Genomic DNA, 22,720 nt, shown 5'->3' with positions numbered 1-22,720 from the left:
GAAATTATGGCTCATAATATGAGGCATATTCTATTCCGCATAGCATCAGCCATCACTCGACGTGACTGCGATGTATGACATTCACGTCTGACATGTCATGATCAAGACAGGACCAGAAGCAGAAGAAATAATAAATCTCAGAAACAGCTTTTCTTCAAGCAGCTCCTAATTTTATTGTTCGAATAGACCACAACTTGGATCCAGAACGATACAGCAACTTTTGCATCATTATTATTACAGTAAAAAAAATCAGCCGCATTTACTTATTCTACCACCTTTTGTGCTAAATAGCTGCAAATATATATCTTTCTACTATTGGTATAAATATTAAAGCACACATACATTTCTACATGACTCTTTTAAGTTAGAATTTCAGACTTTCCTTGACTATGCCTTTAAAATACATGCTAGAATGCAGTCTTTCACCAATCTTTTTTTTTTTTTTTTTTTTTTTTTTATCTGATAATCATGAGACCTGAGTTGACTGAATAAAGGTTTTTTTTTTGTTGTTGTTGTTTTGTTTGTTTTTTTCTTTTTATATAATTGACAAAAAGGGGTACATTCTGAAGTGTGGTATTAATTTGCTCAAGCCAGTGCCATTCTCATTGATGCTCATATCAAGTTTCATGACAGACATACTGTATATACAGCATCGCACGCAATCCCAAATTAGCAAGTCATCAAAAAAAAAAAAAAGAAAAAAAAAAGTCATGCAGCATATCCCAGGACATCAGACAGGGTCGTGCACTCCCGCACGTATATATTATTTTGTTGGGCGGCTATGCATTCCTTTTACACGGGTTAAATCATTCATTTTTTTAAAATTGTATTGATCGTTGTGTACATTTCGGTGCCGCTGGGGTGGTAACTTGGACACCCGTTTGCTGAGGGTGCTTTGTTTCGACACCATCGTGTCTGTAGGCATCCAAGCGCGCCTAGCGTTGCCCATGTTCCTCATGTCCTCCATGTGCCCAAGCAACCAGGAAGAAGGAAGGAGCAGTGGAAGGGGCCTATTTTCACCCGCTTATGTACTGTAACGTGCTCATTCGATATTAAAGCGGGCTTTAATATTTAATAGTTTCACACAGCTCGCCTGGGCCGTGTCTGTGTTGGCCGTGGCGGTAGTTTCTGCCATGGCGTGTCGTGGATTATCGACTTGTCGACGAGAGCGGGAGTGGGAGCGAACTCTCTTTTAACTACACGTGCCTTTATCGCCACACCAGGTATAATAGCGAGGGCATCAAGTGACTGGTGACTGACAGTGAAAGACGCTCTACTTTGAATAATTCCAGAAAACATAATATAGGATGCGGATTGAATGGCTTTGAAGAGCCTTTCTAGAATTGTTTTGAGAAGTTCCGTTCAAGTTCTAATCATCCGTCCTGCAAAATCTTTTATTTGGCTGTGTTGGAAGCGTTAATTCAAGCTCCTGATGTGCCTGTTCAACAGCTGTGATTCTTTTTGGATGAAGGCTGAAATACACCCGTTTGACTCGTCATTCCAGCGTGTAAAATAACTTGAAGAGTCATGGACAGCTTCTACGTACAGCACAGCAGAAAAGTAAATGCACAATAAATATGCCGTTAATTTTACATTTTACTACCACTACCAAGCTTTCGGAATAGCTTTTAGATGCCTTTACTGGCACGTCTGTTCATTGCACAGCATGATTTTGATTCCTATGTCATGTGCTAAACTGGCCATCGGTTGGATCCTTTGCTTAGTCTGGTCTGTCAGGTTTTGTATTCCGTGGTAACTTTCAGTTAAAAGACTCTTGGTTTTCTAGCTTTGAGTCAGGAAAAAGAGGTATGGAATGTGACAGTACAGCACCTGGGTTTTCATGTAAAAACTGCAGCACACAACACATCTTGTTCAGATATGTACATCGCTTCGAAGGCCATCTCGCAGATATGCCATCATCACAGGGGAAAAAAGACACCCATTCACTGATGCAATGATCACCCCAAGTCAGAAACCAGATTCACACACCCAAATACATTTACACCTGTTTACTGTGCCCACCCAGGTCCCTCCATGAGGGACTAAGGCATCGGCACTGCCGACTGCTTGCTCCGGAAGGTCTCGAAGAACGCCGCCATGCCTTTCCTCACCCCGGATGTGACAAACTTTGGGGAAGAGGGTCCATGATGGCGGGACTCAAGGGAAGAAATGTCCATGGAGGTGGCTCTCTTCACCTTGGAGCCCGTCCATAACATTTTTGACTTCAGAGGTGGAGTCTGCGCCACCAAACACTTCTGGTACTGCACCTGTAGGGGGAGCAGCGGTGAAACGACAACTGTAAAAATCCCTGACTCAAGCAGCTTCCCATAATGCATCAGAGTTAGGAACTCAAAGCCTGCAGCGTACCATGCATGCAGCTTGCACTGCCTCTGAGATGGTGCCAGCATCCGGCTCACACCAGAAGACATGACACTCAAACCGCTGTCTCCCAGTGTCCACAATTACGGCAAAGGTGTGCGTGTCGTGACCCACGCCCAGGAAGGTCAGGTAGCGGACTTGACACTCCCAGAATGGGTCTGCTTCTTCCTAACAAGGGAAAAAAAGAGGTTGACAAAAAGTATTTTTTTTTCAATTGTAAAAACAGTTCAACTTTCCATTTTTCTTTTCCAAATACATCACACTGTCTGACTCAGTAGCATATTACACATTCTTTACCATTTAAATATGCCAAGGTTCTGTGGTCTGATTAATTGTCCCAAAAACCCTGTACTTGTGGCTCTGGTTACAATCCTGACCTGTCCTTTCCACAACGACAGCACCGCATCTGTCACGTGAATGCTGATGGGCTCCCACTCGTCCCTCTCCGTGGTGTTCATGATGCTCTCTATTGCCCGGTTCAGCACCTCCATACCTGCATGACCACAAGGTCAGTACATGAGAGCGGCAGTGCAGCATCCACACACACAAGGGACGCTGTCCACATGTCTCCAATTCAGAGATACACAACTGGCAAGGCCAAGTAGCGCAGCATGACAAATAATTCACCCTAAATGTGGCCAGGACAAATTTTCTGCATGAGGATTGTCAGTCAACAGGATTAAAACTTACCTTTTGGGCACACACAGTCTGAAACTACTTGTCCAACCAAATGGGATTGTGGCAGGCTGGGGCCTAGCCTGGCAGTGTAGGGTGCAGGGTGCAGGGTGCAGGGCTGGGGTGGGGTGGGGTGGGGTGGGGTGGGGTGGGGTGGGGGAGGGCACATCCAGGGCAGGGTGCCAATCTGTCTCAAGGCACCCCAGGCAGGGCTCGAACTCCAGACCCACCAGAGGGCAGGCCCTGGCCAAGCCTCCTGTTCCACCCCCCCCCCCACCCCCCCACTTTGGGCACAGTTATAATTAAAGATAACCAATAATCATACATAGGAGTGGGATGGTGTCATGGTTATGGACTCAGACTAGTAGTTAACATCTCCAGAGGACAGCTGTTGTAGTACCCTGGTGTAAGACAGCAACATTTTCAGATGGTTTAGCTGCTGAATATCATACAATGCTGAAATATTATATCAAAGAACTGACGTTGGAGTGCGCTGCTAAAAACTCAAGAGTTGTTCTGTCCTGGAAATCGCAGAGGGCATAAGACATCTGTGTTTTGCCAGCATGATGGATGTTTCCATTTACAGTGGTAATGAGTGTGTTAGTTCCTACAGCAAGGGCAGCGACTGGGGAGCTCACAATGACACAGCGACGCCGAGATCTGGAGTCCTGCGGGACACTTTGGGGACCGAGACACAATGCCTAGTGTATAGAGTCTGCACTACAGGGTCTGGTGGTAAGAAGACTGAACAAATCCTATCAGGGGTGTTGATGGGTCTCCTTCAAGACTTTAGTGTGACTGTGAGCATAAGTAGAGGGTGGCGCAGTGGGTTTAGCAGGGCCCCGCTGGGTGGCAGATCTGGGGTTTGAGTCCTGCTTGGGGTCCCTTGCGGAGGACTGGCATCTCGTCCGGGGTGTGTCAACTCCCTCCCAGCCCTGCGCCCTGTGTTGTCAGGTTGGGCTCCGGTTTGCCACGACCCTGCTTGGAATCAGTGGTTGCAGTCATTGTGTGTGGGTGAGAGTGAGAGGTTTTTTCCTATTGTAGACACCTTGCAGTGTGTGCTGCATGTCCAACTGTGGTGAAACCTGTAGTCACTGTCTGGGGCCAGTAGGTGGCATAGTGGTTAGAGTTGGATTAAATCCTCACTCCTGCTGTAGTCACTGTCTGGGGACAGCTGATAATGTAGTGGTTAGTGCTGCTGTCCTTGGATCTAAAGGTCACAGGTTTGAGTCCCACCTCCAGCCGTGGTACCCTTGAGCAAGGTACTTCCCCTAAATTACTGCGGCATAAATAATTGTAAGTATCTCAACTCTATGAGTTTCTTTGACAAAATAGCATCAGCTAAACGCATAAACATAAATGATGTACTCACTCTGAATTAATACAGTAAAAAAATACCTAGCTGTGTAAATGAGTGAAAGACAAGTGTACAGAACATTTTATTAAAGTCGAATGAGCCCAGTTAGATTAAGATTTTGATGACTCGAATGCGGGGGAGTAAACTCATTCACTCGGACTATGATTTATTAACTGATGCATTTCTCCAAAATGAGTGTGAAGTTTAGATTTGTACCTTCAGTTTTTCACAGATAATTAGCCATTTATACAGCAAGTCTTACTCAGGGGTATTACAACATGAGGAGACAATCCAAGAAAGCATCTTCTCTTTGCAAGGCAGTAAGTGTAACCACTATGCCGCCTGCTGCCCCATACCAAAAACCTGCATAAACTATGGACTGTTTAAAAAATGCAGAAGGAATATCTGGATGACAATTATAATTTGCGCAAAAGGGTTAATGATCAGGGCCAGTCGTATAGTCGTAGTTGTCAGGATGACAGACAGCAGTGTCTTCTGTAGTATCATCACTGAAGATGTCAGCTGTTGGATTTCCGGCCTCCAGCCCTTGCCCCAAAGGATGCTCACCCATGGCCCGCGGGACGGGAAGGTTCCCCACGTACTGCACCTGGAACCTCTGCACCCGCTGGCTCGCGGCATCCATGAAGTCCACTGGAAGAACAGAGGCCAGTGCACAGTGCATGTGAACCTTCTGGCCAACAGGGGGCGCTCTCAGACACACAGCGCTTCACCACTCTTCCGTCTGTCAGGTCGTCGATTTGTTTTCCATACCCGCTACGTTAAAAGTCATTTATATGATAAACAACTCTCCTGATGTTGTTTCTATAAATCAAACTTGACGAAGTCTGAGCATATCTACACAGAAATGTTGCTGTCCTGACGGGCAAACTTGATTGGACTTTCATAGGTAATTGCTGCCAAAGTTGTTTCCACAAAGTGTGACTCATGCTGTGAGTTGATCTTTTAATAAAGTTTCTCAACCCTTTTTGCAGACACTTCCCCTCTTTTGGCCAATGTAATTGTTTTCTTTGAGCATTCATGTTTCGATTAAAAGTACCCATTTTAACACGTGCGTACATAGTTTTGAAATACACCCACACACATCGGCTAATTTTGAAATGTTGCAGTAGCTGTTACGTTTTGGGAAGCATGAGACAGCCGGGTAAAAGCGTCTCCAGACCACAGTAGTCCCATGTGGAAGTTCTGGTCCTTCTAATAGCTCCACATCAATCAGACCTTCAGAGCACCATTCAGCATTGTCAGAAGCCACGCCCACTTTCACTGAGAGGCGGAGTTACCTTGAAGTGGGAGGTCTTCGGAGGAGATGCTTTCAACAGTAAGCGAGCGGGACATAGACGGGTGCATGGAGGCCTTCTCCGCGACTATCTGGACAAGGGCATGGACGAACACAGAGAATCACACACACGTGCCTCCTACGTCACAGAAGTCAGTGCGTCAGCCCAGAACTCGCCGTTACTTCCAAACACGGGGTACTTGTGAGATTATGACTAGTTTTACAATCTGCATGTTTATTAAAAATATTCACGAAAAAGTTATGAAAACTGAGAAAGTCTTTTGTCCAGCTTTGGGGAATTATGAGTCACAACCCAAATGCTGATGAATGCTTTTGTCGGGGGAGGGTAAGATGGGCTCCTTCCTGCTCCTCGGAGAGGTGAGTGGGGGGGCGCGGCGCTCACCTTAGAGCACATCTTGTGCAGAGTGGTGGCGATGGCCTTTGCGGGGACATCGCAGCGGAACACGTGGCACTTCAGCATACAGGTGTCTTTGTCGCACGCCACGAAGGCAAAGTCTCTGCAGGAAACAGGACACGGTGGGGACCGTGAGACATGGGATTTATTGTATATACGCTACCCCTATGTGCCAGATACAAAAATAGTTGCCACTTTCAGTATTTATTAACATTCATATTTATAAAAGTAATAAAATGTTTACTGTGCAGCTTAAATACTGCATCAGACATTTGTATCCAGAGGATCGTATTCGTGTACGCATTGCCCAGACTACACAATGAAGACATTTGCGACATTGCAGTAAGATGAATGCATTGGGTCGTTACCATGCCTTTGATTTATGTGGTCAAGACCAGATGTAATGGTCTGGATAAGTCACTGGAGTTTGGGACAAAACATGAGGTTTCCCGCAAGGTGGAGATCCGCTACTACGGTGATCATGGGAAAATACGGTCCTTCTTTTGCGTGCTTAGGGATGTTTAGGGGATCCTGTGATCTGATACAAAAGCGATGGGCCATCCTGCAGCAATTATAAGGCCTTTAAAGAATATTTGGTTTATTTGGTCTATTTTTTTTGTGTGTTGTATGAAAAGGTTTTTGGAATCTTGCAAAAACATTTGCGCTTCCGGTTTTGGAGGAAAAGCCCAGCTGCGGAATGAACGCTACATCCACATAGCCACAATAAAAGGAGGATGCGAGTTCATTGCAAAATAAACTCCGTATTTTCTGTGGCATGCCAGTATGTTTAGATTATGGGGACGAAGGCTCTATTAAACTCAAAGACAAACGCCGCTCGCTAGTATGAGGTGTCTATTTACCAATGATATTACAGTCATCTATTTTGAGAGTAGGAGCAATATTAAAAAGTCATCTTTCATTTCAGCGTTGACCTCGGGCAGTCTGGCGGTGGCGATGGGGGGCGTTGAGCGCTCGCGTGTCGGACTCCTATAAATAGCCACAATCCATACGGCATTGCGTAGGCCAATGACACTACTAATGGACTACGGGGGTGCAATGAACTTCTGATCACAGAACAAGACGGGTCTCCAAAAGCACGTCCTGAGACCTGATTGACTGTTTAGCATATTCAGAGCCACTTAAACTCACCTACCAATCGTGAGTAAATCCCCCCACTAATGATGCCTTTTGACCCCCTCCATCTCCACCCTACCACGTCCGAAGCTTAGCATCGCATCTAACGGCAGTTAGCATTTTCGATGCCTTTCAAGTGCTTCATTTATGCTGAACAGCATCTTCTGCGCCTCAGCTAAGCCTAAGGAAGATAGGAGCCAAAGAAAATCCGGGTTTTCAGCAGCCTTTGAATTATTAAGGGACAGAAATTCGCTCAAAGGGAATAGTAAATGAGTGTGTCTTTGGCACGAAAACAACTAGCTAGAAAAGCTCGTTTTACACGGTCCCTTATTTACACGTCGGTAAAATGCGCTGCGGGGTGGCGGTGACACCGCTGATCTATCTCCACAAAGAAAACATCCCGTCACTCCTGTTTCATACCTTAAAGCTGAAAATCCAGCTATAAAACAGCATTAGCGCTGAATCGCGTGCACGCCCATCGCTCGGCGCATCGAAAAGAAAGGAGGAAACAAAAACGTTAACGCAGGGGCTGTCTTATTCACGACCCAGGGCTGGGAAAGAAAAACCTGTCTGGAACAGAGCCGCCGAACATGCACAAGACACAGACACGGGAAATGCATTCATCCACACAGAGCTGTCCCCGTGTGCAGGGCATGCCGGGCTGGGCGGAGGCCTCCCGTGGAAGCCGATGGCATGCCGTGGCTCCCGTATGGCACTGACAATGGCAGGATGAGCAGGAGACAGCTCGACCCCTCAATGGATGGCAATGCTGTGGCCAAGAACTGAGAAAAGTGCAAAGTACCGCGGCTACAGGACAACCATGCAGATTCCGACTGCGCGTGGCACGTCGGGAGAAAGCTGAGCAAACAAACAAAGAGGAAAGAGCGGGTTACCTGTCTCTGCTTTTCAGGGGTGGCAATTAAAAAAAAAAAGAAAATAAATGGTTAACTCTGTAATCAGCTTGGGCCAAAGCGGTTTCTGGGTATTGACGGCACTTCTGGTTTATTGCGGGTGGCTGACTTATTGTCCTTGCAGTGTTTCAGTGTGGCGATCCTTCACGCTCGGATTTCAAGCTGCAAACAACGCAAACATTTTGCAACACTAAAATGCAAATAACAAAGCACTGCAATAAGAATTAAAACAATGTCTTCTTCATTTTTTTATTTTTTTTTTTTTCGTTTTTTGACTCGGAGTTTAATCTGCAGGCCTCCAGGCATCTATAATTTCCCTGCACTTAGTGCTGATGACCGAGCAGCTAGAGTCCATTCGGACACCGGGGGTCAGGTCACTTAAAGACGCTTTCAGTGAAATGTTCAGAAGCGCTGCCAGAAATAGATGCCCTCTGCTTCCCAGCATGCATACGGTTGGCCCATCTCTGTGTGTGCGTGTGTGTGTGTGTGTGTGTGCGTGTGTGTGTGCGCGCACATCGATCCAGAGCGCAAACAGGCAAGCCTTGCTGGCGGATTTAACACCGATCTTTTGAGCGACTACACCCTTGTATCCCCCCCTCCAGCATCACCATGAAGCCCAGCATGTTACAACGCTACAATCTCTAATTCCTCTTCCATGCATAATTATCGGTTCATAATTACAGGGATAATCAGTGTCCGCCTGATTTCTGTGTCGCACAGTGCGGCAAATCTAGGAAGGAAAAATCTCTTAAAACAAAGAAGCTGTGAGATAAATGGATTATTTATTGATTTAAATGATCTTAAATGGCATTATTATATCGCCACTGACTGCTGTTAATGAATTTCTACATGCAGGTATGTCAGCATTCAAAAAAAGATAGAAGAAGCGCTACTACTGATGGTGTTGATGTTGCCGTGATGTTGCCATGATCTGCTTTTGGTTTTGTTCCTGGTCCTACAGGTGACAGGCTGAAGAGAGACCCTTGGACAGCCCCACCCCCGTCTCCAGCTCTCCGTTCTGTCCCAGCCCCACCTGCCGTTGTTGCAGCCCACACCCCACACACGGATGTTGACGATGGGCTGGCAGTGGATGAGGCTGTGGTCCATGGGGTCCACCAGGCTGAGGGTGTCCTTCTTGAGCACCATCACCATGTCCTGGCCCTGTTGGGGGACATGGGTTTGGGTTGCAGCAGGAGAAGCCCTCTCTCGCCCTTCCCGTCAGGAAGAACTGCCTCTGTACCGATCTCCCTCTGACGGGTGAATTGCCTGAGAGAACTCAAAATGGAAATCAGAAGGGTGTCGTGTTCACCTTTTCAAACAAATCTTTCAACTCTTTACTCATTTCATAATGTAAAAATAACGGAAACGACCTGGGCCATTACTTTGCAAATCTCCGTCCCACCCACCTGACCCCAGGCACCCATGGCATCCCAGCCCTCGCTTTTGCTGTGGGACAGCTGCTGGATGCAGTTGTTGACGGCGATGCTGCTCTTTCCAGGTACCAAGTCCTCCTCTGGGATCTCCACCCAGCCCAGGGAGCGAACCGCAAAGCACTGCTACCGGCATGGAGGTGGGAAGAGGACACGACATCGGAGGTCATTAATACTTCATTTCTCCACTTTTCCTTCGTTGCCCCCAATGAAATTCTTAATAACAGACGTTAGATCATGTTTGAATCGTTTCATGAACAGCACTTTGTCACTGCAACATACAGGAAGAGACAGTACACTGAGAGACTGCCAACACCTTCTTGTATGCAGAGCAAGGCCTGAGGGTCAAGAGGTTACAACATGTCAATATATTAAAATCATTCACCAAAAAACTTGATTTGCCCCCATCTATTTTCTTTGTTCTATGATGCCATGGAATGCATGTTGATAACTGTCTATTCTTGGCAAGGAATTGCATTTTAATGCTCTATGGTTTACATACTGAAGTTGCCTCTGCGGTGATGCAGTGGGCTAGACCAAGCCCTACTCTCCGGTGGGTCTAGGGTTCAGGTCTCGCATGGGGTGCCTTATGACAGACTGGCGTCCCGTCCTGAGTGCGGTGCGTCCCCTCCCCCTTCAGCCTTGCGCCCTGTGTTGCCGGGTTAGGCTCCGGCTCTCCGTGACCCCGTACGGGACGAGCGGTTCAGACAGTGTGTGTGTGTGTGTGTATGTGTGTGTGTGAGTTCCCTCTGTAAATGCTCTGTGTGGATACAAAAGTGCTTGAATTACTTCTCCTTGAACGTTTGAGCCGCATGACAATTCCAAGGAATTATGGGATGCATGAGACACCATTTTTGCACAGGGCTGAAGATGTTAATTTTGCTAACGCTTGAAGAAGGAACAACAGACAGCTGTCATTATGTTGAGGTTCACCTTCCACAAGCGAATTCAAGAGTGTGAGCAATGGGAAAGTAACCGATGGCCGATGACCGATGACTGAGATGTACCTTGGAGTCGGGGTCCAAGCCAGACGAGTAATCCATCCTGTATGAGAGACAGGGAGCAGGTCAGCGAGGGAGTGCAGAAATCAGCCAAGGCAATTGTTTCACTAAGGTCTGACCGAGTGGTCTGCAGACCGCAGACGGTTCGACCTCAGCCGCTGAGCCCCCACCTCCACCCTGCAGCCTCCCGAGGCGTGTACCAGATGAGTTCCTCCTCCGCTTGTTTACTTCAGCGCTCACGTCTAGATCCCACCCAGCGGAGCATCTGCTGGCCCGGGGACAGATGGTCCCGCAGTGAAACACATCACTGCCCACCCCATCCGAACGAATCCCTCCAACGTGACCACATGGTTTGTGCGAAAAAGCACCGAGCCCTTATCGGTACGTCAACTGCTGGAAACTATGATTCCACAGAAACCTGGTCAACACTCCGGATGGACCACAGCGCAACAGCCAGTTCAGCAGAATTTTTACATTTACTCATTTCACTGATGTTATTTCTACACTGTTAAGGTACATATTATAATTCAGGGTAAGCACATTATCCAAGGCTACTACAACAGGAGATGGGATTTAAACCTGAGACATCCAACTCTAAAGGTAGCAGCTCTAACCACCATGCTGCAGCAGGAATATTTAGTATACATAATATTAGGGCGTGCTGGAGAGTAAGCTCCTCAGAGACGGCGTTCACTCCTCCTACATATGATTCTGATCCTGTCTAATTCTATTAATATCATAAATTGGAAGGTTTCCGTAAACTGAACAGAGGAACGTGAGGTGCTCCTGACTTAATTACCCTATTAAACAGTTACGGTTGTAAGATTAGAAAAAGGCATTATTCCAGGACGTGTCGTGTCAAAGAGCTTCTCATACTGCCTTAAATGACCTTTGATCCAGCAGATCTGCTGAGGGTCGACGAAAAGGAAGTTGGTCATGGTCACCGTGTCGCTGCTCTTCCTGCGCTCCTGTCGCACCCTATACACTGAGGACAAGGGCTGTGCCACGTTTCCCCGCCGTTTCTCTGTTAGTGCTGGCGACCGATCCAGCGTAACGTGTTAAAATGTGAAAAACACAGCGGGACAAGGTGATGCCCGGGGGCTCTTGGTGTCTGATTGACCTTGTAATGAGGGGAACCGGGCCCGGTTATGGCTCATCTCCTCTCCGACCGCCAGCCTCTTTGTTTACAGTGAAGTGGCAGCGGAGCACTCTTCATTTTTTCCTACCGCATACCATGCCTCTGGCAGAGTCAACCTCCACACCCCCACCCCCATCGCACCACCCGCCAGCCTGCACCGGTGACACAATGCCTAGCGCAAGGCAAGCGATAAACGCAGCCAAGCCTGTTGGGAACTGTTTAGTGAAATATTAGAGGCAGCATTCTTCAAGCACTCAGGCTGATGAGGCCATCAAGGGGCAACTTAGGAGGTCAGAGGCATCCAGACCTCTTCCAGCGTTCTCGACAGCCCAACGTTCCTACAGGCGCGTTCTGGGAAGGATTTAGCCCTTCCACCGGTTCTGCTTTTCAAACCTGTGGTGTACAGTATGTGGGTTGATGGTGAAGGTTTCATCTTAGACATGAGATATTCTGCATGTGGCTTATATGATTTATATAAAATTGACATTTTTTTGTTGGGCCACAATTTGTATTTGCGTGTGTGTGTGTGTGTGTGTGTGTGTGTGTGTGTGTGTGTGTGTGTGTGTGTGATACCGCTACCTTATGTCACAGAGGGCTGCGCCACACAGATGGTAAGTCTATGTCTGGCTGCAGGCCAGCATGTCCACATGCCACCATGGAGGACTTGAGCTGAGGTCATCCTGGAGCTGAAGGGATGAAAACCTCATCCGATGTACGGGTGCAGCATCTGTTTCTGTCACGGCTCGAGATCACATGCACATAGGGTAGGCGGAGGGGAAAGAACACTGTTTTCCTAACTATGTTTGTCATATATACAGTATTTTGTATGTTTGTCTATGTCTCTGACACAGGTTTACATGTAAGCAGCAGGTAGCAAAGCAATCAGAAGTGTTACTTTTTCCTTGAAAGTTATAGGTTCAAATCCCACTTCTTGCTGTACTCTCCTTGATCAAGTTACTATTCCTGAATTGCTCCAGTAAAAATGATCCATCTGTCAGAATAGGAAAATTATGATCATTTTCTTCGGAGAAAAGTGCCAGGTAAGGGAATGAATGAACTACCCTTCTAAATGGACCTCTGTTAGGGTATTTATGGCTCTATGTAAAGTACCTTGATTGCTATTTAATCTGTTTTTTTTTTTTTTCCTGACACACAGTTTTATCCCATGTGTCAAATGAGGTTTCCCACTTGTGCATCTGGATGCTCTATTGGTGCAATTCAAGTTACAAATAAGGGTCCTACTCCAAGGCAGTCTCTGAGATTTGAGTTAACAACCTTCCGGTTACAAGTACCTTAAGTGCAAGTGCCTACACTGTGCACTACCTGCTGTACACATTTCATAATAGTGTTGCTATGTGGTGACACACACTGACAGTGTTCATTTTACATAACATTAATGTTAATATGCAGCTGAAAATACAAAGGCGCTGTGAGAATGATGCAGTGCATGAATGAACTGCCCTCCTCTGGTTGCGGGGTTATCGTGATTAGTCATAGCGGTATTATGTTTGTTTAGAATCGAAAAGGACTGGATGGTTTGGGGACTGTAAAAGACTGGGGAAGGGTAAGATGATGGGTGTTCAACTCTGCTTTTGGTTCCTTGGGAACTGTCAGTACCTGTTCATGGAGGACAGTGGGCTTTCAATCTGCCTCGTCCTTGATCCTTGGGCTGCTCCAGCATCAAGACCCTGGGGAGGGAGGGGGTGGGGGAGAGGGGGACATCACTTCCTCCAGCAGGAGGCAGCAGGAAGCTCCTCAATAAGGAATGCGCTCCTCTACACTGGTTATGACCTACAAGACCACGAATGATCTTCTCCCTAATACCTACAAGACCTGATCACTTGCTATGCCCCAACCAGAATGCTACACTCCACCACCTCTGGCCACCTGGTGGTCCCACAGACAAGAGGACCAAAATCAAAAGCCCAAAGTTTCTCGGTTCTGGCTCCGATGTAGTGGATTGACCTCCCTCCCTCACTCAGAACTGCTGAATCTACCTGTACATTAAAGAAGGGTCTCAAAATTCACCTCCTTTGAACTCACTTCTCTCCAAATCTTCCATCTACTCTGTTAATTTAGATGATTTGTTACAATTACCCTTGTATTTCCTTAACAATTATGTATGCAGTTATGCCTGTTCTGTATGCTGGCTTAAATGGTGACATCAGACAAACTGACTGTACTTTGAGAATCTGCTTCTACATCTCTGTCTGATGATGAAATGCAGTTTTGTTTTCTCTTATTTGTATGTCACTTTGGATAAAAGTGTCTGCTAAATGAATAAATGTAAGCGTAATGGAAACGTACCTTCAGGTCGCCCACAGCGTTCCGCTCCTCCTCAGACGTGTACGACGGGTGCTGCCACTGGGTGGTCCCAGTGGGGATGTGCCAGTAATAGGTGCCGGTGCTGTCCCGGATGGTGCGCCACCCAGGGGGCAGATCCGAGTCCAGGCCCAGGTTCTGATCATTCCAGATATTATCTGCGGAAACATGAGAAAAAAAATGTTCCTTTTATCACTGTGTCGGTTCTGTTTCAAGTGCCTAATTTTCATATTAAATTGCATGAGTAGTGGAAGGGAGACCTTGATATACCCCTGATAATTCTCAGCTGTAAACATCATAGACCTGATATACCACTTATCATCTAGGAAATTCAGATATGACTGACAGTAAAGATACACTGAGCACTGAAATTGATGGTGATATGAAATTTCAAGTTTATAGACAGTTTTTTTATCCATAAAAAGTGCACAGATTCCCGGTACAAAAGTGATGCCCCTCCACTGCTCTCCTGGAAAGTCTAAAACGGATGATACACAGAGCAGCAAATCACATCCACAATGTCATCTTTTAAGCAGATGGACTCCCAGGTGACGTTGGTGGTGAGGAGATAATATGTCTGCATGGAGGAAGGGGGGGTTGACTGAAAAAGATGTTTTCCAGGACCCCCTCCCCCTTCCCCACCTTGGATGCCTGAAATGAGTCTCTGCCTGGCAGCTCTGTGCTGCTGATGAGTTTGTATATTTGATGGTAATAAAAAGGCAAAGACAAAGGAAATGGTTAAATACTACAAAAACACACCATGTTCCTTGGATGGTTGTAGAACGACTATAATGGGAAAGCATCAACATACCGTTAATGAAAGCAATACCATCACTGAAAGCACTAACACATCACTTCAGATAAGATCTCTTTGTTACAAACTAATTTATAAGTATTTTTCATCTAATTGCCCAACAATCGCCCAGGGTATGCCCTTGCAGAATAAAATTCTTTTCTGTTTCCAAAAAAAAAAAACTCCTTGGCATCCTTTGTATAATGATTTTTCTTAATGATCTGAGTCTGTATAAGGCAATGATGATGTCTATTTTAACCCAAATGCAGTTTCAGTGTTCAGTGACATATTGCTGCCACAAGCAGAATGCGAAAATCTGAAGTGTTTTAAAAGATGCATTAATGTACAGGCACTGCGATGCCGTGTCACAGGCTGCAACAGCTCTCTGAAGGTGGCTGCAATAGGAGACACGGGGTGTCCAGAGGAACAAGGTCTTGGAAAGACGTTAGGCTCCAGCAAAGGTGATGTGACTCTATGTGTCAAGCTTCGGGTTTCCGATTTGGAGAGTGGAGCACTAATCGTGTCAGAAAAAATCACGAGCAGACAGTGATCTCAGGGCCACGGCATCGTGATGTCCCCTAGGCCTCGGTGGAGCGGCTGCCCCATCGCCGGACACCAGCTCTCATCCCAAGCCAGACTGAACCCAGACGGCGCTCTCGATTGCCCATCCTGGGTCTGGCCCTGGTCCTCCTGTTTGTCTCCTGCTCATCTTCAGCTTGCAGAGCCAAGCAGTTCCTGCTCGTGGCAGTCTGCCATCAAAGGCCAAGAAGAGCGCCGTGCTTTGAGACATCAATACAGAAATGGTGATTTTCTTCCGATTGAACCTTACTTGGAATCATCTTCTCTTCTCTGCATGTCAAGTCATGTGACCCCTGGAAAACTTGTTGCAAATATTTACTGACACCCTTCCCCCCGGCGTGTACTCAGCTGGAAGGGAACAATCCTAAAAATGTACCGCAGTCATGTTGTTTTCAAAACCCCAACCCAAAGCCTAAGTTTGCTTTAGGAGAGGGTTAAACTGTCTTAGCCCACCAGGTGGCATAGTGGTTAGAGCCTTCACCTTGCAGTTGAAGGAGCTGGGTTCAAATCCCTAGTACTACTGTCTAGTAGTGATCAGGATTTGTCTGTCCTCAGTTTGATGCACCTACTTGTGCGATGAACATCGGTGCATAAAGTGGAAAGAAACAAACTAGGTATCACATGTCTGCAACTATGTCTCTCTTTCTCCTAATGTAATGCACAAATTGTATTTTCTCTGAGATGTACGTCGCTTTGGAGAGAAGCATCTGCTAAATGAATAAATGTAAATGCAAATGTAGTACATCTGAGCAAGGTACTCGTGCTGAAGTTCTCTGGTAAAATTTAACCAGCAGCAAAAAGGCGTAAATAACTCAACAGTTTAGTGTAGAAACCCAACATTCTAAGTCCCTTTGGAGGAAAGCAACAGTTAAATCGATAAATAACTGTCTTAGTGACTGACCTGACTGTGTCAGTTTAGAATGTGAGTCTATTTGCTCTTGTCTTTGTGCTCTAAATGCAGGCAGGGCTCATAATAATGAAAACATTCATACTTTGAGCTGGGTTTCCATCTGTTCTCCTGGTTTTTTTAAGACTCCAGCCAGTAATAGCAATGCAACAAGGTATCTGAGATAATGAGCTATTTTTCATTAGTCCTGCTTTTCTGCTTTTAGACACAGATGGTCTTGATTACGTGTGGTTGTGATTATAGTTTTAATTCCCAGACTACACCAAAAGGTCTGTCTCTGAAGAATAACCTGAGCTCCTAGAATAAAGCAGCAGAAATGTAAGAGGTGTGTAGGAAGTTCTTTAACTAAATGTTTACACCAAGGTTCACAGTCCAGATCCTCATTTGAGCACGACGGTCCAATTTAACATTAATACGTTACCCGTACCATGCATTACGGTTTTACCTCTGTGAGACCCCTCTTTAAAAATACGGGGAAGTTTGTAATTCATTAAACGTCAAAGGTAAATTGATTCTTGAAGTCAGGCTGAAGTTTCACACATTTTCAGACTCAAAAACTGTTGTTTTGTATTTACGTTCATGTATTTTGGTTGTGATGAGCACAGGTCTGAATATACCCTTCGCATCAAGGTCTGTGTACTCAGCTCCTCCTAAATTATGGGGGGATATGGTATTTATGAACATGTTCCTTTTTGATCCTATGCTCAAAAAACTATGACTGTCCTAAAGTTTCCATCCATCCATCCATCCATCCATCCATCCATCCATCCATCCATCCATCCAGCCATCCATCCATCACCACCAACCAGACAATGCAGCATGATGGTTGTCTGGAACCTACCCCTGAAGTATTGGCAGATTACGCCCCAGACTGGAAGCCAGTCCGTCACACGACTAAATAAAACCTGATTTAAAAATAAAATATTGTCTATTAATGTACTAATGCTGTATAACAAAGCACGTGAGGTTTTTATTGGTGAATATACAATACTGTGACTCACTAGGACCCAATAAACTGCAAATAATCTTCCCCGCGATGACATCACTTCAAATAACGAGCGAGCACCGCAGAACCGTAGCGCTTCAGTTACTCCAACAGCACAGTGTGCAACGGTCTTTAAAATCCCTATTATAACTTTTATATGAGCTCTGAATCATCACCTCTCCCGATTGTTCTCTACAACATGCCTAAGAATAACACCGAACACATTTCCCATCTGTGGGCCTTGAAACTGAAGCCTTTGAAGAGCAGATCATAGAGTCGTGGGCTATGTCAGGTAGCTTCAGAGGATAACGGATCTCGTATCTGACAGCGTTTGTCTCTTTCCGAGAACAGATGTTCTGAGATTTGTGGACACTGCTATTTTCCATGATGACGTCAGGATAACCTGATACTGGCCACCTGATGGCATGGGACCCTATACCTATGCATCACATTTATTTATTTAGATATTTACATTAATTTATTTAACTGAAGTATTTCTCAGAAGTGATACAGAGTCATAAGCTATTCAGTCGTTAATAAATAGGGTTACAATTACATATAATTTTACTGGGTTCTTCAATGGGGGCTGCACTAATGTCTATGCCACCTGCTGCCCAATAACCCCATCCTACTGGTGTGAAATGCATCTTTGGTGTAATAAGAGTTTGTTTATATATCTCAAAAAAAAAATATTACTAGGAAGATGATTTGGAATAGTGGATATTCGGATAAAGTTTTGTGCAGCTACTCGTGTGATGAACATTGGTTCATACGGTGGAAAGAAACAAACTAACTGCACTGAAGAATCACACGTCTGCATCTAAGTTTCTCTTCCTCCTAATATAATGCACACATTCTATTTTCTATGAGATCACTTTGGAGAGAAGCATCTGCTAAATGAATAAATGTGAACGTAAAAGACTGAAATAGCTGTAAATGGTCCAGTTAAATAATATCACATTAGAGTGCCTACTTAAGGCACATTGGTGAATGATTTTGGAAATTAAAGTATATGGGGAGGGAGCGCGACTAGCGAAGGCACATTTCACGCAACACAAAACTTCCCATGCAGCCGTGGAGAAACCCCCACGGAGCCTGCAAAGCCGAGACCCTTTTGTACTATCCCGCTGTCACACTCTTTCACACACCATCACCGCCCACCATCCAGACAAACACTCTCAATCTTCAGCTCCCAGCATGTTCTCCCTCCATCTTCATCGCAGCCCTCACCCTCTAGTCACTATATTACACACTTCATCTCCGCTCCAGCAGCCCAGTTCAGTCACCATTCCCATTCATGACATACGTCACCTTGACCTTCACATTTTCATACCATTCGGCAAGATGCTGTAAACCTTCCCTTCAAAATCGCTCAGGTTTTACAAGTCTCTGCGTTTCATGGAAAACGCGTTCAGATTTCATTGATTCCACAACTACAAGATGATTAATGATTAAGGTGGCAACTATTTCATTTCTTAGTTAATACGTTTTTCAAAAGTGCCCTACAATTTGACCACATTATACAGATAAATATGTCACTGAAGCAGGGTAAAAATGTACAGGGCTTAACTGTAGGGGGTTCCCAGGGACTCGAACCTGCACCAAACAAGATTCGCATGTGTGTCAAAGCCACCATGCCACCTGCAGAGCCCTGAAAAAGAGGTCAGGTTCTAATATTGTCTCCCTTGCCTCTCGCTCATCCTCTCCAACAGATTTATTGCTTTTTATTAATGCCCATTTTATTTCTAAACAGAGACCAGGGGATCCTGGAGGATTAAGCGGGAGATTATGACAAACACCACGTGCTCCGAGGGCTGCCCTTTCCGAAAGAGCTGTTGTGAGCGCGGTCCAGACCACCCCTGTGAAAAACAGACTCCTCCGCTTGAAATGACGGCCCATTAATCCCAGCAGCCAACACTTCCCTCAGGCCCGGTCCACTCCTGCTGCTTAATAATAGATACGGCCAAGGTCTGAGAGCCTCGCAGTCTGGTTCTGAACCGGCAGCGAGTTGCATGCGGTGCAGTTCCAGGGTACAACAGCTTGGTAAAGTCAAGCTCAGAATATAACATGGAATGGAATAGCGTGTAAGAGCTTCAACGGAACCAGCCGGGTGCAGAACAGCAGAACACGGGGCAATGTGGCATGACATAAAGCAGTTTAAAATAAAACAGCAGGATGTGGAACTGTTAAGTGATAAGAGCACAGAAAAGCTCTATAGAAGGGCACAAGACCCAATTGCCTGGCTTCGCCTAGCACAGCCTGGCACAGCATGGCACAGCATGGCACAGCCCAGGTGCTGCCTGTCTTCTCTCTTCCCATCAGCTGGCTTGATGATGTGGACCCTGTGTTCCGCTCTGGACCCGCGTGGCAGAAGAGATCAGACTTTGGGACAACATTCGGGGTGACAAACCTCTCCTCTGTCTGACAGCTGTGCGTCAGCAGGAATGGAGGCTCTGAGGTCGAGGCCCATTCACACTGAGTATGCAGCGCTTTGCGGCACCCTGCATCTGCACGCTTAGCTCAGCCTGCCTGTTGAGGAGGCTGAGATAAAGCGTAGGCCTCGCTACGGCTCGGATTCTGGAGCCACCTGAATTAATTACGCATCTCGCAGCGTGTCTGTCATTAAAACAGAACCGTAGGAGAGCTTCCAGTCTGCAGTATCTTTCCGCTTCATGAGCTCCTCGCCGCTCCCAGCCTTTCCCTTCTCTGCTCCACCGAGAGACATAATGACATAGCGTGGGGCAGGGAGAGGTGGGACAGACAGACAGGCAGGAGAGCTGGAGCGGGTGAGGGGGTGGACACAAAGGGGTAAAGAGGGATGGAGAGCGGGGTCTGCATCCCGGAGCTCCTGCCCGTGATGAATCTGCCGACATCTGGTGGGACGTAATCCCAGAAGAGTGCTCCAAGCGTTTAATGCAAGGTCAAACCTGAGCCCTCATCCAGAGGATTAAAATGCCGAGTGGACGAAAAAACATCAGCGCCGGATCCCGAGGGAGCGAGCCGGGTACGGAAGCGGCCCCGAGCGTCCATCTAGACTCCACTTCTTTGGGTTAAGTGGTCTGTGGAGGCGAGCCAGTTCAGATCCAGGTACAAATTGGCAGTCTGCTGAGAAGCAGTTGTCTTGGAGGTTGTAGGAACGGTTTCCCTCCCTGACATGCGGGAGGGAAACCGTTCCTACAACCTCCAAGAGCACTGCTGTTTTCAAAGTGTATTACTTACCGTATGGCTAATTCATTTGATCGGTGCGGTCACTGGTAAGAAGTTTGCTCCATCAGTCTTCCAGTGCACCTCCCTGGAGAAACTCTGCCATTCTGCTCCTCGTCATGTCGTAGCTCCCCCTCACGTCCCACCCCCCACTGCTTCTCCCTCCGCTATTTCATCAGCGCTGCAGGTTGTGAACAGGGAACTTCGTAGGAGGGCGATATTTAGGGCATCGCAGCGGACAATGGTCTGGCGAAAACTTTCCTTCACGGAATTGGGTAGCGCGGGGCTTAGCTCTACCACCTTCGTATACAAAGAACGTGGGTTCAAATCCCCCCTGCTTGAGTAAGGTATCTACTCTGAAACTGCTCTAGTAAAAATTACCCAGCTGCATAAATGGATAAATAATTCTAAGTAACTGAATGGTGTAAACTGCTCTGAAGAAAAGCAGCGGTGGAACATGTATGATATAACCCAAAGTAAGTTTTGTTCTGCTTACAGATTCAAAAGAATTAGAGCAATGTAGCCGAACCTTTCTACCCAAAGAAGGCAGGTTCAAGTCTTAGAGGCCCTGCTGATGCACCCTTGAGTAAGCTGCTCAAACTTAACATCATCTGTGAATTATTCAGCTTAACAAACGAATGAAGGTTAAAACTGCAACCGCCCCTATGTCCCATGTCACTCGTATGTCTGATGAGTAAAGTTTACAGTACAAACAAGAATCATTCTTTCTCAGGTGTTCATTTCTTTCTATCGTCTGCCTCAGGTGCACAGTTGGAGCCTCCAGATCCTTCCTGTGCGATTGTCCGCCCCTTCCGCTGTAAGACTGTTGATCGCACTCCCCCGGCCTCTGCTACAGATCCAGACCCTTCGGGTTCAGTAGTTTCTCAGAGGGGTGCCGGTTACTAAGGCAACGCCGACAAGCCGGAGTCCCACTCAGGGAAAATAACATTTTTTTTTTTTTTTCGGACAAACACTTTCTGAGAGCCCAGGCGTGCAGGAGAGTAACAATGACATCCCGCAGTTAGTCGCTCTGAAGAGTGGCAGCCCCGGCTGCAGGAGATCGAGCACATCGGTGAGGTATGGGAACTCAGACTTTCAAAGAGCGAGACACACACCTGATGAAAAGCACCTGTACCTGTGTCTGACGCCAACACTCAAATCAAGATGGATCCACTGCTGCGCAGCGAATGTAAAGATCTCATCATTCTCTCGAGTTCATCAAACATCCCTAAAAATACAAAACATCCTTTGTGACATCAGCACACAGACACACACGTTCATTCAGACATACACACACACAGGAGCATATAAGACAGATCCTGCCCAAGTTCAGCTCACAGGTAAATAAGGACAACGGTTAAGAAGAGTAAAGGGAGGAAAAAAGGAAAAAAGAAGTGTGATCGCCGAGGGATGTGGGACATAAGAGCACCCGGCTCTACTCACCATCGTAGTTGACTATGATGATGGCCAACATGTAATCCTTCCCCAGCATGGTGAGAACTGCTCCCGTGTGGTCCGGGTCAACCGCAGCGCATCTCAGTCCGGGCTCGGACTCCACAGAGACCACTCCGTCCCACGGCTGCGTCTACACGGAGCGCCCCACTGGGGCCGCACTCGCATGCCAAGGGGGGGGCGTTGCACCGCGATGCGCTCTTTCCTTCTTCCTCGTCACGTTGCCCTGGTCCACCCCGACTCTCCTTCCACACTCCGAAAACCGGGCGCAACTGCAGTCAAAGCTGTTAGAACAAGCCCATCTTCCTCTCTCTCTCTCTCTCTCTCTCTCTCTCTCTCTCCAGGCTTGGATTGTGAGAGTACACACTCTCTCTCTCTCCCCTCGCCTCTCCACCCTCTTAGGGAGCTCGTGTTTAATAACGCCTGCAGTTGCAGCATCGTCACTCCCCCTACTCACCCCATCCTCCCCTCCGCTGCCTCCCCTCCTGTTCCCTGGCTCTTTGTGCCTTAAGGATGCCTGTGAAAGCCACACATCGAATGCAGGTTAGCAAGACAACGCTCCTCTGTCTTGGGGTCCAAACATGCTGAGGTCCCTTATGCAGGTGCATTTTGCCAACTATGCAGCAGAACATCCTACAGAGAGGTGCCTGACACTGAATAAGAGGCAATAAATTCCAATAAGTGGTGCAGGATTGGTCAGAAGGAAGAAGCAGTGGGAGAGGTAATAGAATCTGAATCAATTTG

The 22,720-nt window shown here is 46.6% G+C and overlaps 1 protein-coding gene across 5 annotated transcripts; it reads right to left on the bottom strand.

Annotated features, from left to right (window-relative positions):
* Positions 1 to 480: 480 nt before the first annotated feature.
* Positions 481 to 22,450, bottom strand: LOC108936740 (amyloid-beta A4 precursor protein-binding family B member 3-like). 5 transcript variants are annotated; one of them, XM_018756288.2, is made up of 13 exons: positions 21,968 to 22,450; positions 14,042 to 14,214; positions 13,352 to 13,422; positions 10,603 to 10,639; positions 9,572 to 9,721; positions 9,199 to 9,326; positions 8,148 to 8,156; positions 6,109 to 6,223; positions 5,710 to 5,797; positions 4,979 to 5,062; positions 2,757 to 2,872; positions 2,368 to 2,547; positions 481 to 2,267 (listed from the first exon to the last, which is right to left on the bottom strand). In XM_018756288.2, exons 1-13 carry the CDS (start codon positions 22,014 to 22,016, stop codon positions 2,043 to 2,045), a joined length of 1,425 nt encoding a protein of 474 aa, XP_018611804.1. In that variant the 5' UTR covers positions 22,017 to 22,450; the 3' UTR covers positions 481 to 2,042. The 5 variants fall into 5 exon arrangements, with proteins under 5 accessions (XP_018611804.1, XP_018611805.1, XP_018611806.1 ...); XM_018756289.2 differs by having other exon boundaries at positions 8,148 to 8,153; XM_018756290.2 differs by having other exon boundaries at positions 9,572 to 9,718.
* Between the last annotated feature and the right edge of the window lie 270 nt (positions 22,451 to 22,720).

The sequence above is a fragment of the Scleropages formosus genome, chromosome 13 (assembly GCF_900964775.1).
Source record: "Scleropages formosus chromosome 13, fSclFor1.1, whole genome shotgun sequence".
NCBI classification, from domain to species: domain Eukaryota; kingdom Metazoa; phylum Chordata; class Actinopteri; order Osteoglossiformes; family Osteoglossidae; genus Scleropages; species Scleropages formosus.
This window is presented reverse-complemented; position numbering and strand designations above follow the sequence as displayed.